Below are 26,296 nucleotides of genomic sequence, written 5' to 3' on the forward strand. Positions count from 1 at the left end.
CATCAGATCTCATTACAGATGGTTGTGAGCCACCATGTTGTTGCTGGGATTTGAACTCAGGACCTCTGGAAGAGCAGTCAGTGCTCTTAACCACTGAGCCATCTCTCCAACCCAAATCTAACTTTTTTAAAAAAGAAAATAAATGTGCGAAAACACATAAATGAATAAATAAAATTCTTAGAAAAAGCAATGGAACTACCAGGAGGGTTCAGTGGATAATAAGATAACTTGTCTGTCATGGAAGCCGTATAGCCTGAGTACAATCTCCAGTGGAAGGACAAGTCACCCTCTTACCTCCATTCTTACACCATGGCACACATATGGAGACACACACAGGTAAGCCTCTGGGGTCCATTCTTTTTCAAACCGCCATACATACACATGCAATACTAATAAAACATTAAAAAAAAACAAACCAAGAGATGGGTACATTGCAGCTGTGCTGTCAGATGTCATTTCTTTTAGATATTCTCTTAACAGAGCAAGAAATCTGTGTGTGCTCTAACCTGTGTTAAGTACACAGAGTATTTTAAGCTAAGTACATGAGTCTTTAATGGTGTCTCTGTCTCTAATCTGTTATCACATAGCTCAGTTCAGACTCTGTCCACTGCTGGTGTAAATCTCTCCTCCAACGTTATTGTGCATGTTTGTGCATGAAAGCATGTATGAGCACGTGCCCCAGCATGCATTTGGCGGTTGAAGGACAACGTTGGGTATGAGCTCTCTCCTATAGGGTGGGTGCTGGGGTTGAAGTCAGGTGCTCAGGTTTGGCTGCAGGTAGCTTTATCCACTGGATCACCTCACCAGTCCTTGTTAGGAGGAATTTGATTTATTACTAATCTTAAGTACTGGTGTTTTTTCCTCTCTTATATTTCTTATATGTCTCACCTGCGCAGTCAGTTTTAACCAGACATGCAGTTTCTGCTAGGTCCCAAAGGCTAGGACTTGGCCGAGTTTTTGTTAAGTATTTTGGTGACATGCTGAGAATATGTAACTCTTAAGAGTAGGTAGCCGAGTGCTGGAGAGATGGCTCAATGGTTGGGAGCGCTGGCTGCTCTTCCAGGAGTCCTAAGTTCAGTTCTTGGCAACCACATGGTGGATCCAGTGCCCTCGCGTGGTGTGTCTGAAGACAGCTACAGTGTACTCATATAAATAAGATAAATAAATAAATCTTTTTTTAACATTTATTTATTTATTATGTATACATCACACAGCTTTCTGCCTGCATGTATGCCTACAGGCCAGAAGAGGGCACCAGACCTAATTACAGATGGTTGTGAGCCACCATGTGGTTGCTGGGAATTGAACTCAGGACCTCTGGAAGAGCAGACAGTGCTCTTAACCTCTGAGCCATCTCTCCAGCCCAAATAAATAAATCTTTAAAAAAAAAAAAGAGTAGGTCCCTGACTGTCAGCCTCTAACAGTCAAAGACTGTCTCTCATACCTAGAATCTCACAAATAGTCATTAAGCCTCATCGTTTTTGCTTGATTGGATGGTTTTGGTTTTTCAAGACAGGGTCTCTCTATGTAGCCCTGGCTATCTCTCTCTGCAGACCAGGCTGACCTCAAACTCAGAGATCACCCTATCTCCTCAGTGCTGGGATAGGAAGAGGGCCACCACTTGCCTGGCTAAGCCTCATCCTGTATGCGTCAGGACTTTGCTGGACACAATAAAGCAGCAAGGCTCGTCGTCATTGTCGTCGTCGTCGTCGAGCTTACAGTCTGGTGTGGGGAATGAGTGATTTTTTATTCTTAACTTCTTAGTCGTAGTTCTTTATAGGGTAAAGAATGGTTATGTACATTTTTAGGTTGATTAACTTGGGTTCAGTGATAGTTAAACCTAAAATATACCACTTATGTTTTAGATTTAGGGTTATTAAATTTTTTATTTTTACTTTTTTCCGGTTTGGGGGTTTAGATCTCATGAAGCCCACACTGGCCTTGAGTTCGCTATGAATATGAAGTGGCCTTGAGCTGACTCTCCTATCTCCACCTGCTCAGTGCTCCGTGCTCGGCTGAGTCTTGCATTTCTTTTTTCTTTTTCTTTTTTAAGATTTATTATTTTATTTATTATATTTCTAAAACTACTTTGCCAGAGCACATTTCTTCCTTGCGTGTAGTGACCAGGTATAGTTGAGTCTGGAAGTGTCCAGTGTTAGTATTTAAGAGAGTGCTGGGCAGGAGAGAAAAGAAACTCAACGCACACCCAAAGGAAAGGGACTGAGCACACTATCTGAACTCTTCTTTGGCCCAAGCTCTTCAGTGGGCTGAGCTCGTGGCAAGAGCAGTGACTTTCCTTGTCTAGATGTGGCTTTTAGCACAGTACCCTCCAGAACCTGGTTCGGGTCTAACCTGCGTCCTTCCTATTTCATTTTCCCGAATGCTGTTCTTAGTGGAGATTTTCTTGCTTGCTTTCCACTGGAGAGCTTTGTGCTGGTCAGTTTGGTCCTTCTGGTGGGTGACGGCAGCAGGAACCATGTTTCTGTGCTTGTCATAAGTGAGAAGAGTTCAGAACTGGTGCCTGGCAACGCTGACTACTACTCTGTCTACCTGGCAAAGCCCTGTGGTATTTGCTAGTCACTGAAGTTTGGGGTCAGAACCTGATAGATTCTGTTACCAAAAAAAAATGTAAAATTTAGAGACGTTCCAAGTAATTATCTGAATACATTTTTACCCGACCAGATGAGATTTAACGTTTTCTGAATCTTTGTAGGTTTGTTGATAAAGTTTCTAAGTAACAAATCATTACTATTTAGTGGTATTAAAATTGTATTACATTTATGTGTGTGCGTGTGTGTGCATATGGACACCGATGTGCATGTGAAGCCAGTGGAGTCAGACCTCTCCTTCCACCATGGGGATCCCAGGAATCTAGCGCAAGTTATCAGTCTTAGCACCAAGCAGCATTTCCTACTAAACTATCTTGAGGGTCCTCCTGGTGTCTTTTGATTCACATTAATAACTTATTATTTGAATATAGCAGTTCTAAGCATTTTAGAGTTTGGAGAACTAGCTCTGTTTCTTAAAGTAGGCATGTCCCTCAAGAGAGACATAATTTTGGGCAAATGGCCATAACTAATGCCACAACATAGGACCCACCAGAGCTCTACAGACTGTCAGGTCACTTGCAGGGGACTCATTCTTCAGCTTCTAGAAAAGACTGGGATGATTTGACGTAGTTCTGACTTCATTGGTGTGCAGTGCGAGCTGAGTGTGGATGCACACCCTTTCCATAGACTCAAATTGAAACAAAAACTCCAAGTGTTTTGTTTGTAATCAAGCCTCACTGTGGTATTGCACTGCAAAACAGATGTTTACTTTTCAAGAAAAATTGTTAATGGATTTTATGTATATGGCGTTTTATTTGTTTTATGTCTCTATCATATGTATGCCTGGTACCACAGAGGCCAGAGGAGGGCCTGGAGTTACATATGATTTCCTGTCATCATATGGGCACTGCAGCTTGAACCCAGGTTTTCTGGAAGAGTAGCTAGTACTCCTAACCACTGAGCCATCTCTCCAGCTTCCAGCATTTGCCTCTTTACCCAGTGTTCTTTGTCTTCTTGCCAGTATGTTCAGTTAAAACAGGTTATTTTCCATATCCTTAAGCCGTTTACATCTAATTACATTTAACATCTCCTAATCCTCTCAATCCTGTAGCTTCAAGCACAAATGCCAGCTTGATATCCACTTCATCTGCAATTGCCAATATTCCAGCAGCAGCCGTGGCCAGCATCTCAAACCAGGTACCGTGCCCTGTTTGTTCTCCTCCTGGATATGATTCACCCAACTGTCACTCCCTCTCTTCTTTCCATGCTCAGCTTGCCCATCTAAGGGACAGCTAGGACTAGTGTAGACTGTGAGCCCTGTTGCTGGATGCCCTCAGATCTGGCTGCTCTCCTGCTTCTCCTGTTCTTTACTAATCCTCCCCAGGAATATGGCTCTGTCTGTGGTGTTATCTCTCATGTTAACCCTAACCTTCCCCAATGCTCTCACTAGAGTGTGCACTCCAAGAAGGGCCGGGATTTATTTTTCTGTTTTTGATCAGTTTTATATTCCCAGAGCCTGGACGAATCCCTGGCACTCACTTCAAAGGAACTCCTAACTATTGTGGGATGAGTGAATGCTACCTCCACCATCTCCTTAGTAATTGTTTGTAGTTTGGTTTGTTTTTCTTTTCATGTTTGAGACAGGATTTCTTTGTGTAGCCCTGGCAGTCCTGGAACTTGCTTTGTAGACCAGGCTGACGTCAGAGATTTTCATGCCTCTGCCTTCTAAGTTCTAGGATTAAAGGCGTGCACCACCACCATCACCATGCTAAGCTGTGATTTGGTGATCACTTGATCTGGTTCTGTGTGTGCTTAAATGATCACTAGAATGTCTTCATTGATTTAGAGTTTGTTTTGTTTTTAACATGCTCAGACTTTCTCTGCAGCAGCTGCTGTGTCTACTGTTATCTCCACAGACTGTGATTTGGGGGTACAACTAGCCTCCTCCTTGACTCTCTGTGCCTCACTGTTTCACTGGTGCTGTGTTTTATTCTTTTTTCTTTCTTAAGTCCACAAGTACCTCGGGTTCATAGGGGGCTGTTCTGTTTTGGGTGGGTGGGTTGGTTTATGAGGCAGGGCCCCACTATGTACCCCTGGGTGTTCTGGGATGCGCCACAGCCCAGGCTGCCCTCAAACTTGCATTCATCCTCCTGCCTGTCTCCTGAGCTGAGTTCATGTGCCACCATGGTGGCCCCGTGTTTCTGTTATGTTCCCAGCTATGTGCCGTGCAGCCCTGTGGAGGCTCTCTCCTTTCACGGCCCTTGTTTTTGACCTTCAAAGGGTAGCATCTTTAGATTTTCACATTATAACTTAGTCCCGAAGCAGGTTTGCCAAATTCACATTGTCCACTTAGATGATGCGTCTATACTCAGGTTCTGCACTTTGAAAACCATTGAATACTTGGGACTGTTAGGTGGAAAATAAGAAACCGTTTTAGGAAAATAATTTTGACTAAGAGGGAAAACAAAACCTCTTGTGTTAGTACCTCTTGTAATCGTCTTGTTTTCCTCCCTTTGGCCCACAGGACTATCCCACCTATACTATTCTTGGACAGAATCAGTACCAGGCCTGCTACCCCAGTTCCAGCTTTGGAGTCACAGGTCAGACTAACAGTGATACTGAGAATACAGCATTAGCAGCTACAACGTACCAGACGGAGAAGCCTGGTGCTATGGGACCTGCACCAGCCACACAGAGGCTTCCTTCCGGTAAGTACAGAGAACCAGATTACGGCCAACTCATCCAACGGTGTTTCCAAGCAATCATAAATGATTTTGTTCTGGGGTGAGTTAGTTTCACCATGCTGTTGGTTTCCCTTTCTCAGTTTAAACTGCAAACGGACTGTGGTGAGAAGCTCTTTGGCAGGATATCTGTAGATGCTAGAACAGAAGAGGGCCGATAGCGGGACGACATGTTCTAGTGTACACTGTCCCGCATCCTCAGACCAAGAGCTTGTTTGGTGACGGGTGCAGGCCTCTAGTTTGAATATAGGCATGTCTTGAGCCCCTGCTAGGGACTCAGAGCAGGCGCTCTTTCTGTGTCTTAAACTTCTTTAAGGTTCTGAGTACAGCTACACTCCTTTCCCAGTAATCCTAACATTTGACTCAGGAGGCCAGAGACTGCTTGTGAGTGGCACTGGGAGGCCTGGCCCTGCCTGCACTGCCACCTGCAGCCCAAGGAGTTCCCTTCCACTTCAGGACTTCTTACTCGTGGAAAGCCCAGTCCTTGATTATACCACAGAATTTCAGGATGAGCCAGAGTGACACAAAGTGAGTGAGTTGATATCAGGGAGAGCACAAGTGTGGGAGTTGGAACTCTTGGCGAGGATTCCACAGCCCTCGGCAGCTGTGGCTTCTCAAGAGGAATTGCACTTAGGTAGCTGTACAGTGGCTAAGTACATTGTTCAGAAGAATGTAATTACAACAGAGTTTAAAGAATAAACAGCTTAAATCTTAAATAAAGTTTAAATACTAAGTAAAAATACTGAACACTTGGGAGGCTGAGGCAGGTGGATATCTGTGAGTTCTTGGCCAGCCTTGGCTATGTCTCAAAAAATAAGTTAAGTTAGAGATTAGTTCTTCAGTTCTGGACTGGAGAGACGACTATGTAGTTAAGAGCACTGACTGGGGCTGGAGAGATGGCTCAGCGGTTAAGAGCACTGACTGCTCTTCCAGAGGTCCTGAGTTCAATTCCCAGCAACCACATGGTGGCTCACAACCATCTGTAATGGGATCTGATGCTCTCTTCTGGCCTGTAGTCACATATGGAGGCAGAATGCTGTACATAAAATAAATAAATAAATCTTTAAAAAAAAAAAAAAAAGAGCACTGACTGTTCTTCTGGAGGACCTGGGTTCAATTCCAGGCATCCGCGGGGAAGCTCCTAACTGTCTGAACTCCAGTAGTTCCGAGAAACCTATGTCCTCTTCTAACCTCTCACGTCACTGCATGCATGTGATGCACACTGACAGACGTGCAGGCAAAACACTCATTCATGTAAATAAAGTAAGAATAGTTTTTAAAAAGACTATAAAGCCGATTTATTTCTCTTAAATAGTTTTTAGATTCATTTATTTTTATGTCTGCATGTGTTTTGTGTTATATGTACATATACCACTGCTCGTCTGCTGCCCTCAAAGATCAGTAGAGAGGGCTTTGGGTCCCTTAAAACTGTAGCTAGAGATGGCTTTACTTAACCCCAGGACTCTTCAAAAGTAGCGAGTGCTCTTATCCACGGAGCCGCCTCAGTCAGGGACATTACTTCATTTCATGAACATTGCTTCATAAGGAGATTATGGTGCTTTTCATGAGGTACACTTAGGATGAGAAAGGGGTGCTAGTGTAATTAAACTGGAGGTCACAAACATTCTGGCCAGAAGTAGGCATAATTTGTTGTTTAGACTGTCCTTTAGGGTGTCTTTAGGAAGGCAGATGTTGTCTGTAGGCAGAGATACGGTCTGTGTAAGTAGATCTTGTCTCTGTTGGCCATTCTGGTTACTCGGGGATCCTGGCAAGATTGTGGTGTAAGGGCTTTCTTGCTCTTCCCAGGTTCCTTTATTTATAAGATAAAGACCCTGTCTTTTTTTTTTTAACAATATGCATTTATTTTATGCATGTGAGTACACTGTAACTGTCTTCAGACACACTAGAAGAGGGCATGAGACCCTTTTACAGATGGTTGTGAGCCACCATGTGGTTGCTGGGAATTGAACTCAGGACCTCTGGAAGAGCAGCCGGTGCTCTTAACCGCTGAGCCATCTCTCCAGCCCTGGACCCTGTCTTTTTTATTGCTCCTCTTGCCAACCCCTGTCTCTGCTGTGGATCTCAAAGCCTGGGACTACTGACAGTGTGTGTCTTGCTTTTCCTTTCAACAGACTCGTCCACAAGCCCACCTTTGTCCCAGACAACACCAAATAAAGATGCTGATGATCAGGCCAGGAAAAACATGACTGTCAAGAACCGAGGCAAGAGGAAAGCTGACGCCAGCTCTTCCCAGGACAGCGAATTAGAAGTATGTGATGGAACTCACTTGACCTACCTGTTCTGTTTCCCTCACCTCTGCAAGCATATGTCTGGAATTGGCAGCGATAATGTTGTTGGATGTTGTGTCTGCTTGAATTCCTTGTGGGAGCATTTAATTGGCCAAGAGGGAAAAAAATCCACGCAAAAGAAAATCCCTCTGGGGGCTGGGGATTTAGCTCAGTGGTAGAGCGCTTACCTAGGAAGCGCAAGGCCCTGGGTTCGGTCCCCAGCTCCGAAAAAAAAGAACCAAAAAAAAAAAAAAAAAAAAAGAAGAAAGAAAATCCCTCTGTGCTCACACCTTAGCTTCATATCCCTTCCAGCTGTTTCACCTTTTATGATTCACATAATTTTAACAGAAGGAACAAATTGTTCTCCACATGCAGAGAACAGGAAGGATGCACTGCATCTCAGGAGCCATGGGAGCTGGGAACGATGTCCTAGTGTTTCCGTATAGATATCGAGAGTGGGAGGGGTAGTGAGCGCATCTGTGGGACACACGTGTGCTGACTGCTTGATGACCTGCTAGCACACTGCGCCATGCTGTGAGCACTGTGGGAGCTTACTGTGGACATAGGCTTCAGTTAGGGTTGGAAAGATTAGAAAAACATACAGAATTCTAATGTTAGAATTTTTTACATTACCTTATTTTTGTGGCTTTAATTTTTTTCTTTGATGATATTTAATAAAGCAAAGAGATATACTTAAATATGCTCTTAGACACAGATAATTGAAGCTGTACATAGAATCTGTCTTCTTCCTTTCGGGGAGCAAATATAGCAAAGAATAAGGAAACTAAATTTCTGATATCATTTTAAGGAAAACTAGCAATTCTCATTTTAACAACTGTACCACAGTGCACATTACATAAAACTTTACAGATTTCCTGGACATACTATATACCTGTAATCCTAGGACTTCAGAAGGCAGGAACATCAGGAGTCCAAGGTCATTCTTGGCTGCATAATTGCCTGAGTCTCCACCTAAAATCCTTTTTTAAAAGAACTGTACTGTTTTGTTAAGATTTGAAAAATGTTATGAGTTATGGATGTTTTGCTTTTTTAAGATTTATTTATTTTGTGTATGTGAGCACACTATAGCTGTCTTCAGACACACGAGAAGAGGGCATCGGATCCCATTACAAATGGTTGTGAGCCACCATGTGGTTGCTGGGAATTGAACTCAGGACCTCTGGAAGAGCAGTCAGTGCTCTTAACCGCTGAGCCATCCCTCCAGACCTGTTTTTTGTTTTGTTTTGTTTTTAATGTGTGTCTGTCTTGTTTGCGTATATGTCTGTGTATACAACATTTCTGCCTGGTGTCCAGAGGCCAGCAGAGGGTGTTCAGTCCCCCGAGACTGGAGTTACAGACTTGTGAGCCTAACTCAGGTTACTGGGTGCTGGGAGTCCAACCTCTAGATGAGCAGAGCCTTAAGTGCTCAGCCATGTCTCTAGCTCCAACTTTATTGTTTGAAGAGCACAATTCAGTGTTGTTAGATATATTGGCCACTATGTATTTCTGGAACACTTTTGTGGTTTTGTGTTTACTTGCTTTGTTTGAGACAGTCTCACTCTTGACTTGGACTCCTGGGACTCCTTCCTGCCTCATACTCCTCTAAGCTTTGGCCAACAAGTGTGAGCCACTCTGCCCTGTGCTCACAACCTTTAATTGATCCTAAACAGACTGTCTACCTGTTAAACAGTAACTCCGTACGCTTTCCTAGCCCATGCCAACCATGATTCTGCTTTCTGCTCCTGTGAAGCTGCCTGGTCTGGATGTATCTGAGTTGAGCACACAGTATCTGTGCTCTTCTTATCAGGCGTGCAGTCAGTAGGCTGCTCTTGAGACCTGTCTGTGTTGCAGCACTGCACTGATCATAATTTCATTTCTTTCAATGGCCAAGTGATACTCCATTGTATATATACGTGCGTTCTGCATTTTGCTTATCTTGTGTCTGTTGAAGGACACTTCCACTTCTAGGCCATGGTAAATAATGGAATTGCTGGCTCTTGTTGTGTGTTCAGTTTATGAGGAGCCGCCAGACGTCTGCACTTGTATCCTCTCACATTGCCACTGTTGACCACATTCTCATCCATGCTTATTTCTCCTCTCCCCTTTTTAACTGTATCTTAAGTGGTGGAGAGACAGGCGTTCCACATACCTCTGCCTGCGGAACTTGCTCTGTGAATTGGGCAGGCTGGAGCTCACAGAGCTATGCGTGCCCCCACGCCTTTAACAAGGAAAGCTGGCCTGTCGTGTTACCCTGGCATCTCACTGTAGTTCTTCAGTGCCTTTTCCTAACGACTAATGGTGTTGAACATCGTTCCGTGACATCGAGTCCCAAGTTAAATCGCATGACTCCTCCAACTTTCTCCTCTCTGGAGTTTGTTTTGGCTATTTGGAGATCTCCTCAGATTCCCTATGCATTTTTTGAAGTTTTTTTTCTTCTTTTATTAACCTGTTTTTTTTTTTAAACTGGTAGTAATTAAATCCAGTTCCATGTAAACACAAGTGTAGCGAGCACTGTGGTGTGACAGGAGAGGGGGGGAGGGGATTTGTTGCTCTTGCAGGTTTCCAGCACCACATGGTGTCTCACAAGCATCCATCACTCTAGTCCTAGAAGATCCAACACCATCCTCTGATTTCTAAGAACACCAAGCACGCACGTGGTACCCAGAGACATACATGTGGGCAGAACAGCCACGCATGTACGATAAAAATAAATAAGTCTTAAGAAAAATGTTAAATAAGAAACACTGGAGATCTGAGTGTGATTCAGAGTGCGCTGGCGTTGCCGTTTTAGCGACATTGCCTTCCAGTCTGTGGATGTCGATGTTTGTGTTTTCCAGGGCCAGCCGTGGTAGGGTTCTCAGTACATTGTGCAGATCTTTTGTTTCACTGACTAAGTTTACTCCTGAGTATTATTTTTTACTTATGCTTATTTATGTATATGGGTATTTTGTTTGCATGTGTCTGCACATCAGAAGAAGGTATGAGACAGACCCTGTGAGACTACAAATGCATATGGCTGTGAGTTGCTACATGGATGCTGGGAATTAAACAGTGCTCTTAACAGCTGAGCCATCTCTCCAGCCTCCTAAGCATTACTTTTGATGGGATTGACTTTTAAATTTTTTATTCAGATCACTCATTACATTAAAACATCAGATTTTTTAAGTAGTGTATTGAACACATTATTTTCTACTCCTAACACACACACACGCACACACACAGACAGACACAGACACACACACACACACATACACATACACACACAGAGAGACAGACAGACAGACACACAGAGACAGACAGACACACACACACATACACAGAGACACACAGAGAGACCGACAGACACACACACACACACAGAGTGAAAGGGGACTGGACTTCTGTCAGATGCAGTTTCTTTTATCTGTTGAGATTATGTGTTTTCCCTTTCTTAAAATTAATAAATATTATATAATATATAATCATTGGTTGATTTTATATATGGAGTTTTAAGTATAGCATAGAGTTTATTCAGGACCTGGGGGGAGTTAAGAGGGTAGTAGGGTAGAGAGAGAGACAGAGACAGAGAGAAGGAGAGAAATAGAGGAGTAGAGGAGTTGAGGTCAGCCATGTGCATTCGGAGAGAAGGGGGGAATAGAGAAAGAAGGGACAAAGGGGGAAGAGTGTGAGAGCAAGAGAGCAAGAGCAAAAGAAAGCAGAGAGAACCACTCTTAAACTCACACCCTGATCCCACTCAGTCACGATCCACAGTTATTTCTGTGTTGGGGACTTGGGTGAGATCTGTGCACTGTTCTTCATGAGGACCGTCATCTCTCCATGCCACTCTAGTCCTGGCTGCTTCCTGGTCTGCTCTTGGAGATGCTGACTTCACCGCATGAGTTAGAAGAGGCTCCTTTTTAGTGCGCTTTGGAAACATTTAGGAAGAGCTGTGCTGATTCTTAACTGGCTGCTCTAATTCACCATAGCTGAACCTCAGGCTTTTCTCTTAGGGCTGTTTTAAATTACTGGATCCATCTCCTTACTGGTGGCTGGTTTTACCACATTTTCTGCTTTTTCCCTGGCCAGTTTAGGTTGTGTTGTATGTTTAAGCATTAGACGATTCCACCTGGTTATCCAGTTTGTACAACTGTTGACAAGTCACTGTCGGGGTCCATTTACACCTGTGAGGTGGGCAGCTCCGTCCCCATGCATTCCTGTTCGTAGTCATTTGAGTCTCTGTCTTGGTAAATGTCAGTTCTGTTGAAATATTTAAAGAACCCACTGTTGTTTCCATTGTCTTTTCTCTATTCTGATCTCGCCTCTTTCTACTTTATTTCCTGTTTCCTTCTTCCCTTCCCTAGCTTTAGCTTTAGTTTGCCTGCCTTGTCTAAGTAGTCCTTGGATGTATAATATGGCTGTGATTTAAGATTCTTCTTCTAGCACTGGGGATTGAACCCAGAGCCTTAGGCCTGTAGAATGTAAGCTCTGCCCTGAGGCTTAAGGCTTCTTTTTCTCTCTTCTTATGGGCTTCCTGTGCTCTGAGGCTAGCCTCAGCAACTAGTGATCCCTGTCTGCTTCCCCAGTTTGGGGATTGCGGGCGTGCACCCGGGCCAGCTGCTTGCTTGTTTGCTTGCTTTCTGACTTCCTTTCCCTTCCCTTTCTTCCTTCCTTCCTTCCTTCCTTCCTTCCTTTCTTTCTTCCTTTCTCTCCTTCCTTCCTTGTTCCCCTCTTTTTTGCTGAGACGGGGTCTTACGGGATAGCCCTGTCTGGCCTGAAGTCTCTAAACTTACATAACTCAGATTCACAGAGATTCCCTGCCTCCTATTCCCAACTGTAGAACAAAGCCACCCCACCCCGCCCCCACCATGCCATTCCATTCACAGTTAGGGTTTCCTTGTCAGCATTGCTCTCACTGTCTCATAAGTTGTAATATGTTGTATTTGCTTTCATTTGTCTGAAATATTTTCTGATTTTACTCATGATTCTTTTGAATCATTCTCTAAAATTATGTTTTTACACTTTCACATATTTGTAGGGTTTTTTGTTTTGTTTGGTTTTTTGTTTTAGTTTTCCTTGTTTTTGGTTTCTCATTCCTCTGTGATTGACAGATAACTCATTTTTTTGTCTTCCCCCCTCAGCGGGTATTTCTCTGGGACTTGGATGAAACCATCATCATATTTCATTCCCTTCTTACCGGATCCTATGCTCAGAAGTATGGAAAGGTAACTGGAGTCTTTTGTTGTAATTGACCCTCCCCTGAAAATCCCTTTTCTCTGCTGCCTCTCTTGCCCTATTGACTTTTTGCATATGTAGAGTTGACAGTGTTAGGAGTTAGGGCTCCAGAGATGGCGTATAGTTAAGAGCACCCATAGCTCTCACAAAGGACTTGGTTTGATTCCCAGTGCCCATGTGGCAGCTGACAACCATCCGTATCCAATTCCAGAGGATCCAACATTCTTTTGTGGCCTCTGCTGACATTGTATGAATGTGTACAAAGACATAACATGCAGGCAAAACACCCATATACATTAAACACTTGATTCGAAACAAAACAAAAAGTGTTGGGATCAAACCCAGGACCTCACAAATGCTAGGCAAGAATTTGTTTCAGGTTGATGAGATGATTTACCAGGTAAAAGTGCTTGCTGCCAGTCAAGCCTAGTGACCTCCTGAATTCAGTCCTCAGTACCCACAAGTTGTCCTCTGACCGTATGTGTACATGCGTGTACACGCACGCATACACACACACACACACAAAATAAATAAATGTGCTTTTTTTTTTTTTGGTTCTTTTTTTCGGAGCTGGGGACCGAACCCAGGGCCTTGCGCTTCCGAGGTAAGCGCTCTACCACTGAGCTAAATCCCCAGCCCCTATAAATGTGCTTTTTAATGTACTTCATAAGCATTAAAGTGTAGAAATAAGGCTCAAAATTGAATGAAATATCAGGATTTTATATTTCCAAAACTAACTTGTTAAGCCTTAAATTACTAAAGGTATAAGATTTTCATTTAGCTAAAAAATGAGTTAGGGAAAAGTCAATTAATCTTATAGATAATACTTCTAAAAAAGATCATCTCATCACTTTTATTATGTTGTATTTTCTTTTGAGATGAGGTCTCATTCTGTAGCACAGGCTGGCCTCTAAATCTCAATTAGCCCACTGCCTCTGAGCCTCCCAAATGCTAGGATTATAGGTGAGCCCCCACATCTAAAATAGATGTGCTTTTTAAAAACCAGTTGTACTAGACAAAATTCAATGTGATTAATCTTCATTGTAAACATTCTTTTAGCAGAAGAATGAGTTGTTATTAGTTCTGTGTATTTCTTTGTCTTGAGAAAGGATCTCACTATATAGCCTTGGCTGTTCTTGAACTCCTGCCTCAGCCTCCTGACTGCAGAACTGTGTTTTGCCGCAGATTATCTCCAGGATCATTTATTTCTAGAAATAACTTATAAAAACAACTCTTTGCTGTCTTGCTACTCATGGTTTTCTAGGATTGCCAGGAGAGTCTTCTGTGAGTGCTTTTACACAACCGAGCAGATGACGCCTCCGAAACTACATTCCCAAGACAGCTAAATACTTCCGCTCTAAGGGAAGACGGACACTTCCTTGTAAAGCAACCTGCTTCTGTTTCCCGGCTCATGCTTTGACTCTGGCTTTCTTTTCTTCTTAGCGGGTTGGATTAGTCGGTGTCCGGTGTTCCCTGTGTCAGGGAGCAGAAAGGGACAGTGCGTATTACATTAGCAAGGGTTTTTCGTTTTGTTTTTTTTGTTGTTGTTTTTTTTTTTTTTCCAAGGCGGGATTTCTCTGTAGTACTGGTTGTGTAGACCAGGCTAGCCTCAAAACACATCTACCTGCCTTTGTCTCCTGAGTGCTGGGACTAAAGGCATGTGCCACTCCTTGGCTTTGACATTTTTAATAATAACTACCCATAACCTCTGTATTTCGTAAGCCGGTTCTTAAAAATGTGAGTGAAATTGCCTCAGTAAGATGTGAAGTCCTGTTGTGTTGGACTAGGCTTAAAGTAGTCCATCTGAATGTCAGAACCAGTGTTGTGAGCTGAATCAAGTAGTACTGTTCTCACTTGGTTTTTTTTTTTTTTGTTTTTTTTTTTTTATTCCAGGACCCAACAGTCGTAATTGGCTCAGGTTTAACAATGGAAGAAATGATTTTTGAAGTGGCTGATACACATCTATTTTTCAATGACTTAGAAGTAAGCGGTTTAAATTGTTTTTCTGCTCTGTGAGGTGTTTTATTCTGTGAGGTGTTTGTTAGTGCCTGATAAGAGACAAGGTAAAACAGGATGAAGGGGGAAGGGGTTCTATTAACAGGATCACCACAGGCTTCTATCTCCAGGCAGAACAGTGTCGCAGTTGAATTTGCAGATCTTGGGAGTTCTAGTTTTGACTTAGTTGATTTTGTTTTGTTTTGTTTTGTTTTGTTTTGTTTTGTTTTTTTGGTTCTTTTTTTTTCGGAGCTGGGGACCGAACCCAGGGCCTTGCGCTTCCTAGGTAAGCGCTCTACCACTGAGCTAAATCCCCAGCCCCTTGTTTTGTTTTTTTTAGCAGAGTTGAAGATGGGATGTTTTATTTCATTTTGTTTTGAGACAGGGTCTCGTGTAGCCCAGAAGGACCTCAGACTCACTATGTGGCTAAGTACAACCTTGAACTTGCGGTCCTCTTGCCTCTACCCCTGATTGCTGGAGTTAGCAGTGTGCTACCATGCCAGGGTTTAGACAGAGCTGGTGGGGAGTGAAGACCACTGGTGCATGTTAGGCGGCCACTTTACCAGCTGAGCTAGCGCAGGTCGGAGTTAGCAGAAAGAGTGGCACTAAGAAAAAGGTATGTGGTTTCTCAGAATGGCTCCTCTGAGCCGGGTCTGGAAGTGCATGAAATGAGGCCTTAGCCTGCATAACCCAGATGGCTCTAAACCTAAAATCCTTCTGCCTCGGCTACCTAAGTGCTGACATTGCAGGCACACGGTCACACTCCTGGCTCTCACCGTATTTCTATGCGTGTGTATTATCTGTGAGTCAGTGACTTGTATATTCCACTCTTTATGAAACTAGAACACACTGAGTATGTGGTGAAAAGCTCTGGGCTTTGCCTTTTGCGTTCCCTTTAGGGTAAAAACGGTATATTAGATCCGAGGCCTGGGGCAGTGAGAAATTCAGAATGGGAGTCTCAGGCTGGGAGCAGCGAGTTCCAGTCTGGGCTGGAGCAGGCATCCTGTTCAAGAGCCCTTGTACTAGGTTGTTCAGGCCAGAGGGGAGGTTGTTGGGAGAGGCCGAGAGTGAGCAGGTGTTACCACTTCATGACTTTGCACTCCCATTGTGTGGTGCTGCATAGGTTTTTTCTTATAAGGACAACATTTAACTGGGGGTGGCTTATAGGGTCAGAGCTTCAGTCCATTATTACTGAGGCTGGAACATGGCAGCATCCAGGCCTGCGTGGTGCAGGAGGAGACTTTTACATCTTCATCCGAAGGCTTGAAAATACTGCGAGATATTTTTTTAAAGTAGCAATTTTAAAGTAAAGTAAAAGAAGATTTACAAACACAAAGTTAGGCCCGGGTGTCTTTAAATGCAGACAGCTCTCCTGCACGCAGATGACTGAGGTAAACTCCAGCGCCACAACTACACTGTTAACCAAGTGACACAGCGGCAGCTTCTAATCAGTAAACATTAGTTAAAAACCTACTGTGTCGGGGCTGGGGATTTAGCTCAGTGGTAGAGCGCTTACCTAGGAAGCACAAGGCCCTGGGTTCGGTCCCCAGCTCCGAAAAAAAGAACCAAAAAAAAAAAAACCTACTGTGTGTCAGTAGTTACTCCCAAATCATATTTGTAATGATTTTCTAGACCTACTGAATTCAGGACTGAAAGTTTTGGAATAATTTGACCTGAATGTTTTTCTGCCCTCACCTTCCCCCAGTTCGGTATAGAGGTTCTCAACTTTAGGGGGCATAAGAATACCCTGGGGAGTGTCTTAAAATTGGAGAGTCTAGGACTTCATTCCAGAAGTTGGAGCAGGTCAGACATGGACCCCAGAATGGGAATTTAAAAACCTTCCCCAGAGGATTTTGGTGCAGATGCCCTAGTGGTGTCAGGGATGACAGCAGCCAGCTGGGCCGTTGGTGCATCTGACTTGATAGAAGGTCTCGGCTCCTCTTTATCACTCACCAGAAGTGTGGCCTGAGAAAATGATGCAGATGTAAACAGTGACTTAGATGGCCTGGACTTACATTTTAGGTTTGCATTCCTCTTCCAACTAGTCTGATCGGGAGGGTTTTTTGTTTATTTGTTTTGTGGGGTGTGTTGGTGGTGGTGGTGGTGGTGGTGGTGGTGGTGTTGTTAAGATGTGTATACTTAATATGCTCTATCTGCATGTATGCCTGCAGGCCAGAAGAGGGCATCAGATCTCATTACAGATGGTTGTGAGCCACCATGCGGTTGCTGGGATTTAAATTCAGGACCTCTGGAAGAGCAGTCAGTGCTCTTAACCGCTGAGCCGTCTCTCCAAGCCCCTTTACCCAATTTTGATACCATACTTCCCCAACATTGTTTCATCTATAAAAATTAATTGTAAACAAGTCAAGAATTTTAAACGAGTTGGGCTATGGTGGCACATGCCTTTAACCCCCAACTCTTGAGAGGCAGCGGCAGGAGAATCTCTGAGCTCAAAACCAGCCTGGTACCCAGAACAAGTTCCTACACAGACACCCTCTCAGAAAGACAGAAGTAATTGGCTACCTGTACATAAGGACATTGGAATAGAGTACAATGATGCACTGAGGTCTGTAGACTGGCTCAGTGACTAAGCACGTACTGGCTTCTGAGGACCCGCGTTCAGCTCCCAGCACCCAGGCCATGTGCCTCACAACTGCCCATAACTCTAGTCCCAGGAAATCAGAGCCTCCTTCCAGCCTCTATGGAGAGATTGCACTAGTTACAAATACAGACTTACATATACACATAAATAAAAACAAATTATGCAGACTGTAGTGGGACACACCTTTAATCCCAGCACTCAGGAGACAAAGGAACTCTGCGTTTGAGAGCAGTCTGGTCTACAGAGTAAGTTCCAGGACAGCCAGGGCCACACAGAGAAACAATCTTAAAACAAAACAAAACCAAAAACCAACCAAAAAAAAGTAAAGTAAATTTTAAATGAAGCAAGGAGATATAATATCTGAGCCCTGCAGCCTCTCTTATAGCAGAATTCAGTCTGATAGGACAGAGGCACGAGGCAATGTGAGATGTGGAAATGAACTCTTGTGGTAAGAGCAGAACCGAGCAATAGGACTGACTGTTAGGAGGGTTTTATAAAGTACTTGGGCCCTGGCGGCGTCTGCGTGCCAGAGAGACTGTGAGGTATTTCATCACCTACCATCATATGTGGTCTTTTATACGATGTCATGGAACAACGTCTCTGTTCCCTGGAATGAACGTGTGCGTTTTGTCTTTTAACAGGAGTGTGACCAGGTGCATGTGGAAGATGTGGCTTCTGATGACAATGGCCAGGATTTGAGGTGTGGTAAACCCAGTGATCCTTGAACATCAGTACACCCAGGATGTGCAGAACACTGCATTCAGAGAAAGAGAAAGGTTACAGTGCTCACAGTCTACTGTTAGACGGTCCAGAAACCAATGTAACTGACCATGACACAGAGTAGAGTGAGGCAGTGATAGAAAACTGATGAGAGGCAGAGGAGGAAGTGATGTGGTACTGCTTGTAAGGGAGCAGGTGGCACATTAGAGAGGCCTCAGTGGTGTGGCATTTGACCAAGGCCTCAAGAATTACCAGGTAACAGCACTGGATGAAGGAAGCAGCAGCGGCTCGGAGTGGAGGGTCACTGTGCCACTGGCTTCTCGTTATACAGGTTTCCTGCTGTGAGAAAGCATGCTGCTAGGCTGGGTAGTTCTGGTTGCATATAAGCATCAGGAATTTCCCTATGAACTGTTGTCTTGACTGTTACATTTCAGTGAAGACTATACCAGGGCATCTCATTGTTAGCTCAGTCTCCTCATTCCTCTGTTGACTACTGTTTCTTCTGGCCTGTTGATCTTTTTAAAAAAATATAGGGGTGTGTGTGTGTGTGTGTACACTTGTGCATATGTGTATGCATAGAGGTTGGAGAACAAGTTTATGGAGTCAGATCTTTCCTTCAACCTTTATTTGGTATCCAGGAATCGAACTCAGTCATCAGTCTTATGTGGCACAGCACATTTACTGATGGAGCCATTTCAATGGCCTTGGCATAGTGGCCTTGTCTAAAAAGTATCAGGCGTAGGTGCTAGAGAGATGGCTCATTGGTCAAGAGCGCTGGCTGTCTTCCAGAGGACCTGAGTTCAATTCCCAGCACCCACGTGATGGCTTGTAACCATCTAGAGTGAGCCCTGATGCCTTCTTCTGGCATATAGACATACATGCAGATAGAGTATTCATATATAATCAACCAATAAGTCTTTTTTAAAACAGCGCTGTCCTGTCTTCCTGCTAATGTGTTTTGTTTTGGTTTTTTGTTTTTTGTTTTTTGTTTTTCCTTTTCTTTTTTTCGGAGCTGGGGACCGAACCTAGGGCCTTGTGCTCGCTAGGCAAGCGCTCTACCGCTGAGCTAAACCCCCAACCCCCCTGCTAATGTGTTTTAATGTTTTATAGGTATACCTCATGGGTAAAGGGTTCCTCCCTGAGACTCCCCTAGTATTAAGCATTTCATCTGTAGGTCTTTGTTTGTTAGGTTGGGTTTTTGTTTCTGTTTTGTTGTGTTTTTTGAGACAGTATTTCTTTGTGTAGCCCTGATTGTTCTGGAACTCATATTGTGTAGACCAAGCTAGCCTCCAACTCAGCTCTAAGTGCTGGGACTAAAAACATAAAATTTCTTAAATGTGTAGCAGAGCTGAACACACCTTCCACGTTAGAACCAAGAAGGAGCCCTCCCCTGCAGAGGGGCAGGCACTCCATGTGTGTTTCTCTGCCTCGAAGTTAAGAAAGCCTCCTGTCAGGCATCTTCTGGCTATGTATGTGTCTGTCTTCTGTAACATGTGACTGAGCAGATTTCCTAGTTTATGTCTTGGCAGCTTTTCTTGGTTGGTTGGTTGGTTGGTTGGTTGATTGGTTAGTTGGTGTGCGTGTGTGTGTGTGCGCGCGTGCGCACGAGTGTTCCATGAGACAATATTTTTTTGGGTAACTTCTTGAAATTCAGCCCTGGAACTCTCTCTGTAGACCAGGCTGGCCTGGAACTCAAGAGATCCAGCTGCCTCTGCCTCCTGAGTGATGAGATTAAAGGCGTGTGCCACCACCCAGCTTCTTAGCTGCTTTATTTAGTATAGAGTCTTTTTTTTTTTAAGATTTATTTATTTTATTTATATGAGTTCACTGTTACTGTCTTCAGTCACACCAGAAGAGGGCATCAGATCTCTTTACAGATGGTTGTGAGCCACCATGTGGTTGCTGGGATTTGAACTCAGGTCCTCTGAAAAAGCAGTCAGTGCTCTTAACCACTGAGCCATCTCTCCAGCCCAAGAATCTTTTTTTTTTTTTGGAGCTGGGGACCGAACCCAGGGCCTTGTGCTTCCTAGGTAAGCGCTCTACCACTGAGCTAAATCCCCAACCCCCCAGCCCAAGAATCTTAAATTTAATGTATTGAACCCTATTTTGACATGTTTAGCTCTTTTAAAAAAAGTCTATCCCAAGCCATCCTGAACTTGTTATGTAGCCCATTTGACTTTCACTTACGATCATCTTGCTTCAGTTTCCCAAGCTAGAATTGTAGGTGTGTGTGTGTGGCCACCATGGCCAGCTCTATTTTTTCCTTTTCTGTAGCCATAATCATATTTCCATAGTTGTATTTGTTGGGTAGTCAGTCTGCTTTCTTCTCCACTGTGTATTCTGTCATCCCAAGGCAGCCTCTGTGGGGCAGGAGTGCTTAGGTTCTTCCCCTTTGCTCTCAGGAGTCACCATCAGTTCGTCAGGAAGGTGAGGAGAGGCTGCACATACACGATGGAGCACGCCTGCTCCCGCACCTAGGGGTGCAAGTCCAGCCTCAGCTATAGCAAAGTTGAAACAAACTAGCCTGGCCTACATGAAGCTTTTCCTCCAAAAACAAAAAATAACACATACTGGTGAGAAGGTTGTGCATTAGATACCAAGAACAGGCCATAGACTCTCAGGTAACATTTATGTCTAAGCCCTGTGGGTGTGCAGTTTAACTTGCATTATCCTCTTTCTTTGTAGCAACTACAGTTTCTCAACAGATGGTTTCAGTGGTTCAGGAGGCAGCGGGAGCCACGGATCCTCTGTGGGAGTTCAGGGAGGTGTGGACTGGATGAGGAAACTGGCCTTTCGCTACCGAAAAGTGAGGGAAATCTATGATAAGCATAAAAGCAACGTTGGTGGTAAGTGTGGCCAACCATTCGGAACCTGATCCTGATCCTTCCCTGCACTTCTTTCTTAGAGTGCCCCAGATCTGCCTTGCAACTTTCTAGGAGTGGATGCCATGTTAATTAGGAAGAAAATAGAGATCTAATTAAACCCTTTGGAGAGTTTGCAGTACCCACGTCCGTTAGAAGGGAAGACATTGGGAGAGGCTCTGCACCGTTGGTGGCAGTTAGAATGGGGCATGAAGGGCTAGAAAATGGCTCCGCAGTTAAAAGTGCTGGCTGCTCGGACGGAGGACTTAGGTTAAGTTCTTAGCACCTAACAGTAGCTTTCAACCATATGTAACTCCAGTTTGAAAGTATCTGATGTCTTCTGATCTGTGAGCATCAGACATGCACACTATATACATACATACATACATACATACATACATACATACATACATACAAACAAACAAAACATACACATAAAATAAAAATAAATTTAAAACATTTTTACAAACGGAGACAATATTTGAGGCTCTGCACCACTGACAGCATTAGAGTGGTGATTTCAGTAGACGTCCACTCTGCTTTCCTAATTCCTCTTAACGTTACTTAGGACAACTATGGTATTTCCTTTAGACAATACCATTTTAAAGGAAATGTTCTCTATCAGTCAACTTTACCTCTGTAATAAGATACCTAAAATGATCGGTTTAACAGGCAGAAAGATCATTGGCCCTATTATCTTGAGCTTGTGGTAAACCAAAACATCATGGCAGGGAGAGGCTGCTTACCTCATTGCCCAGGGAAAGAGGGAGGAGTCTGAGAGGGCAGCTTGATTCCTAATATCACGTTAAAGCACACTGCCGACTGCTTCCAACTAGGCCCTACCTAGTATCAGTGGTACTTCCCTGAGAACAAGCCTTACCACCTTAGTTTTGGGGAGTATGGTTAGATCTGTTGGCTGGGTGGTTGTTGAGATGGTCTTATTAGGTAGCCCAGAACCATCCGTGCTTCCAAGTACTGGGATTCTAGACATGACCCCCAATACCCACCTCAATATATCACCTGGTGTGGTGCTGTTATTAGTTTTGAGTCATAACCACTGTTGGTCCTAGTTAACAGACAGCCATATTTTATAGAGCAACTGTTTATATCCATCATGGCAAGTCAAATAGGCCCAGTTGCTACATTGGCTGGATGGTAGGCCTAGGATTGTAGTAGCAGTGTCCATGTGAGATAATCAGAAGTACTGTAGGTGTTAATGTGCCTAAAATCCTGTTAGTCAGAACTAATTAGTCATGGATTGTTCACAGTGGGAGAGACATTAGAAGTCTACTTTGAATATCTCATTTAGCAGTTGAGAAATTGACATCCATCCTACAGGTAGGAACAGCATACACAGTCACATAGCAAGTTAATAAGATGGCTACATTCCCTGACTTTCAGCCAGCACCCCTCTGGTCTTACAGCTCCTTTGCTGGTGATGTGCTCCTATAGGAAATTACTTAAGAACTATGAGCTATCGTCCTCAAAGGGACTGCATAGATAATGCTGCATAGGTCTAGGACTTGTGTAGACAGAACACGATACCCTTCCATGACAAGTGATGTCATGCAGTGTGGCTGAGAGCACAGATAGGGCTTTAACGTTCAGTTGGGTCATTTCTGTGACAATCCTCTAATACCAGATAAAAATCATGGGCTTTCAAATCTCAGGAATCTAATTTCTTTTTTCAGATCCTCCCTCCCCTAAACCTAGGTCCCTGATCTTCCGTATGTTCTGACTGAACCTAGTTTCTCGGACACACAAGTCTCCTAAGCCTATGTGGGAGAACATGTAAAAAAAAGCATACGGCACACATCTTTAATGCCAGCACTAGAGGAACTGAGGCAGGTGAATCTGAGTTCAAGGCCAGCCTGGTGTACCTAGTAAGTTCTAAGCTTGCCAGGGTTTCACACTAAGATTGCCTCAAAAAGAAAGGAAGGAAGGGAAAAAGTAATACTTCCCCATATGTTTTTGTAGTGTTAGTAGAATGTAGGACTTACTTAACCTTTGCTACAGAAATTTCTGAGTCCCACTTGCTCTTTGAATATACCAACTCAGTGTCTTACAATGGGCTCCCACATGAGACTTCTGTTTTATGCAGAACCAGTCTAGTCTCCTAGAGCACTGCATGAGTCTGCTGTTGCTGGAGCTGCTTCAGAGGTGAATATAGGACAGGAGTTGGTCCTTCACTCTGGAATCCTGGCTGAAATGTCCTGTGCAGGCAGAAGTACAGTGTTGTCACTGGGAAATGGCAGCTGGGAAAGGATCCCCAACCCTGGGCATTCCCACTGTCTGTGGAACTCTAGGCAGCCTCCCTTTGTTCTTTGTTTTTTGTCTTAGCGGTAAGAACTGTTCTAACAGTCATTTGTCCCCGCATGGTGTTGTGTTGTAGAGTCGTACTTTTCAGGTGTGTTCCATGAGTCTGCAGGTAACACCCTTGTCAAGTGTTTCCCACAGGGAGCAGACATTTTGCCAAGGAGTCCCAGCTGAGTAACCCCATTCTCAACGTTTTCTAAACCATGGGGATGAATATTCTCAGGGGCTTGGAGAAGTTGCTTCTTTATATAGCAAGTATGTCGGCTACTTGTCTCCAACACAGCACCTGACAAAAGCAGCCTAAAGAAGGAGAAGCTTATTTTGGTTCACAGTTCACTACTGTGGTCACGTACAGTGCAGGAGGCATCGGTCACATTGAGTCCACAGTCAGGAACAAGAATGGGAGAGCACTGGGCTCAGCCTTCCCCTTTACTCAGTCCAGGACGCCAGCCCATGGAGTGAGCCACCTCCATTAACGTGGTCTCCTCACCTCAGTAGTCTAATGTTGATGATCCCTCACAGACATGACATGACCAGAGCTTTGTTTCCATGCTGATCCTAGATCCCATCAGGCTAATGATCAAGTTAACTGTCCTAGCAAGTCCCTGTTGTCAGCTAACAAGTGGCCTGCTTCTCCCATAGGCCTTCTCAGCCCCCAGAGGAAGGAGGCTCTGCAGCGGCTCAGAGCAGAGATCGAAGTGCTGACGGACTCCTGGCTAGGAACCGCGCTGAAGTCCTTGCTTCTCATCCAGTCTCGGTATGGAAATTGTCTTTATATCTCATCTGCTCATGGTGTTTTCTAATCCTAGAATAGGTTAGGCCAGCGTCTAAAATGGGAATTAGGCACAGAGACGAGAAGAATGAGCCTCGGTGGTGGCAGTAAAGTCAGAGGGCAGATCTCTGTGAGTTTGAGGCCAGCCCAGTCTACAGAGTGAGCTCTAGGACAGCCAGAGAGAGAGAGGATGGGGGGAGACAGAGACAGACAGAGAGAGACAGAGATAGAGCGAACATGAGAGCGCAGGATTAATATGAAAAGGGGTCTAAAGCCAGGCATGGTGGTGCACACCTCCCGAGTCAGAGAGATGGAGAAGCAATGGATACGTTAAGAAGACTTAGGGGGCCAGTGAGGGCTCAGCAGGTGCTTGCTGCCAAGCTTGATAACATAAGTTCAACATACATACATATATACATACATACATACATATATACATATATACATACATACATACATACATACATGTAATTTTAAAAATTAAGAGGATTAAGAGGGTTTTTGCCTTGAAGCCTAGACTGGAAAATAAATGTAGCTTTAATACCAGGTTGTTCCTCCCTCTCTCCCTCATGTCTGTATCTTGGGATAGACTCACACTGAGGATAGAAACCCACGGAGGTTAAGGACCCAGAGACTTACTGTGTCTCCTGGAACCTGAGTGGTGAAGAACAGAGAGCGCCATTTCCATTAGTACAGTAGCAGATGAAAGCTCCCCACCGTGCACCAGTTTTTCTAAAATGTGGGATCCATAACACAAAGACAGCGATAGCGACTAACAGACTGCAGCGAAGGCGATGGCCAAGGTGGAGAGACGGACGGCTCAGTGGTTGAGTGCACGCACTGTTCTTACAGAGGACCCAGGTTCAGATCCTGACATCGCATGTGTGTGTATAAGCCATCTCACTGGCCCTTCTGCCAATTAATAAATAAAACTGAGCTGGATGTGGTAGAACACGGCTTTAATCCCAGCACTAGGGAAGCTGAGGCAGGAGGATCTCTGAGTTTGAGATCAGCCAGGGCTACACAGAGAAACCTGCCCTAGGAAGGAAGGAAGGACGGAAGGACAGAAGGACGGAAGGACGGAAGGACGGAAGAAAAGAATTAATATGGTATTTAACAGTAGCGTCCACCTCGTGAGATTTCCTTGTAAGACCCTGAAGAGCTAAGCGGTTTGAATCCGTCCTCCTGGGCTGCTTCACTTTCACCAGTCTCTTTCCTTCTTACTTCCTTTTAGAAAGAATTGTGTGAATGTTCTGATCACTACCACCCAGTTGGTTCCAGCCCTGGCCAAGGTTCTCCTGTATGGACTAGGAGAAATATTTCCTATTGAGAACATCTACAGTGCTACCAAAATCGGTATGGTGTCCCCTCCCTCTCCCGTGACCTCTTGGGGAAGCTTTCACCGGGGCTTGTGTTACTGCCAGTTCTTCTGCTACCCATACAACCGTGCTTCCCCTCCAGCAGTCTTCTGAGGAGGTGGGTGAGGCTTATTTAGCAGGTGTGCTGTCTGCTTCCGGTGTAAGAACTAGTGAGGCAGGTGAATATGGCCCTCTGTCCTACCGTGTCAGCATTTCTCACCTGAAAATCTGTTATCGAGACCAGCTAGCTGGCTCAGTTTGTATCTGTCACCAAGTCTGATGACCTAGGCTCAGTCCCCATGGCACATGGATATACATCCTCACCCACTCACACACCAGATCAGTAAAAACCTTGTGCAGAGCTGGCTCCGCACTTAAGAGCACTTGTTCTGGCGGGGCCTGAGGTGAGTTCCCAGCACCTATATGTTGGCTCACTCCTAACTCCTATCCTGGGAAATTCGATGCCCTCTTCTGGCCTCTGGGGGCAGTAAGTATATATATACATGATACACATACATATATGTAGGCATAACACAATAAAATGATACATTTAATTTTTAAAAATTCTAAATAAGATTTAAAAAAATAAAATATTGAAAGCAACCATGAATTGTTAAGAGTGGAAAAAACTGAGATGGAGGTGGTGCATGCCTTTAATCCCGAACTTGGGAAGTCAAGGCCAGCCTGGTCTACAGAGCTCCAGGACAGACAGAGAAACCCTGTCTTGAACCTCCCCACCCCCACAGAAACTTTTAAGAGAAAGCTGAGTTAGTAGTAGGAGTTGTGTTATCAGTCACTGCCCCCGCTCCCCTGAAGGTTAGCTATTCCACTGACAAGGGCTTTAGGCACTGGGCAGACATGCGCTCTCCGCATGATGCAGGGA

The 26,296-nt window shown here is 44.3% G+C and overlaps 1 protein-coding gene across 16 annotated transcripts in view; it reads left to right on the forward strand.

Annotated features, from left to right (window-relative positions):
- The window catches only part of Eya3 (EYA transcriptional coactivator and phosphatase 3), an 80,101-nt gene that overhangs the window by 42,665 nt on the left and 11,140 nt on the right, over nucleotides 1-26,296 (forward strand). For 14 of the 16 annotated variants that reach the window (XR_015619657.1, XR_015619658.1, XR_015619655.1 and 11 more), the window contains 9 exon segments: nucleotides 3,661-3,746; nucleotides 5,074-5,257; nucleotides 7,423-7,559; nucleotides 12,696-12,779; nucleotides 14,683-14,772; nucleotides 18,028-18,086; nucleotides 20,792-20,952; nucleotides 23,926-24,040; nucleotides 25,290-25,411. Coding sequence is in view for 11 of the 16 variants with exons in the window: in XM_087548696.1 (XP_087404822.1) it covers nucleotides 3,661-3,746; nucleotides 5,074-5,257; nucleotides 7,423-7,559; nucleotides 12,696-12,779; nucleotides 14,683-14,772; nucleotides 18,028-18,086; nucleotides 20,792-20,952; nucleotides 23,926-24,040; nucleotides 25,290-25,411 (1,038 nt within the window). In the remaining 5 variants the exon portion in view is untranslated. 16 annotated transcript variants of the gene reach the window in all.

This window comes from Rattus norvegicus, chromosome 5 (assembly GCF_021556685.1).
Source record: "Rattus norvegicus strain SHRSP/BbbUtx chromosome 5, alternate assembly SHRSP_T2T, whole genome shotgun sequence".
NCBI lineage: Eukaryota > Metazoa > Chordata > Mammalia > Rodentia > Muridae > Rattus > Rattus norvegicus.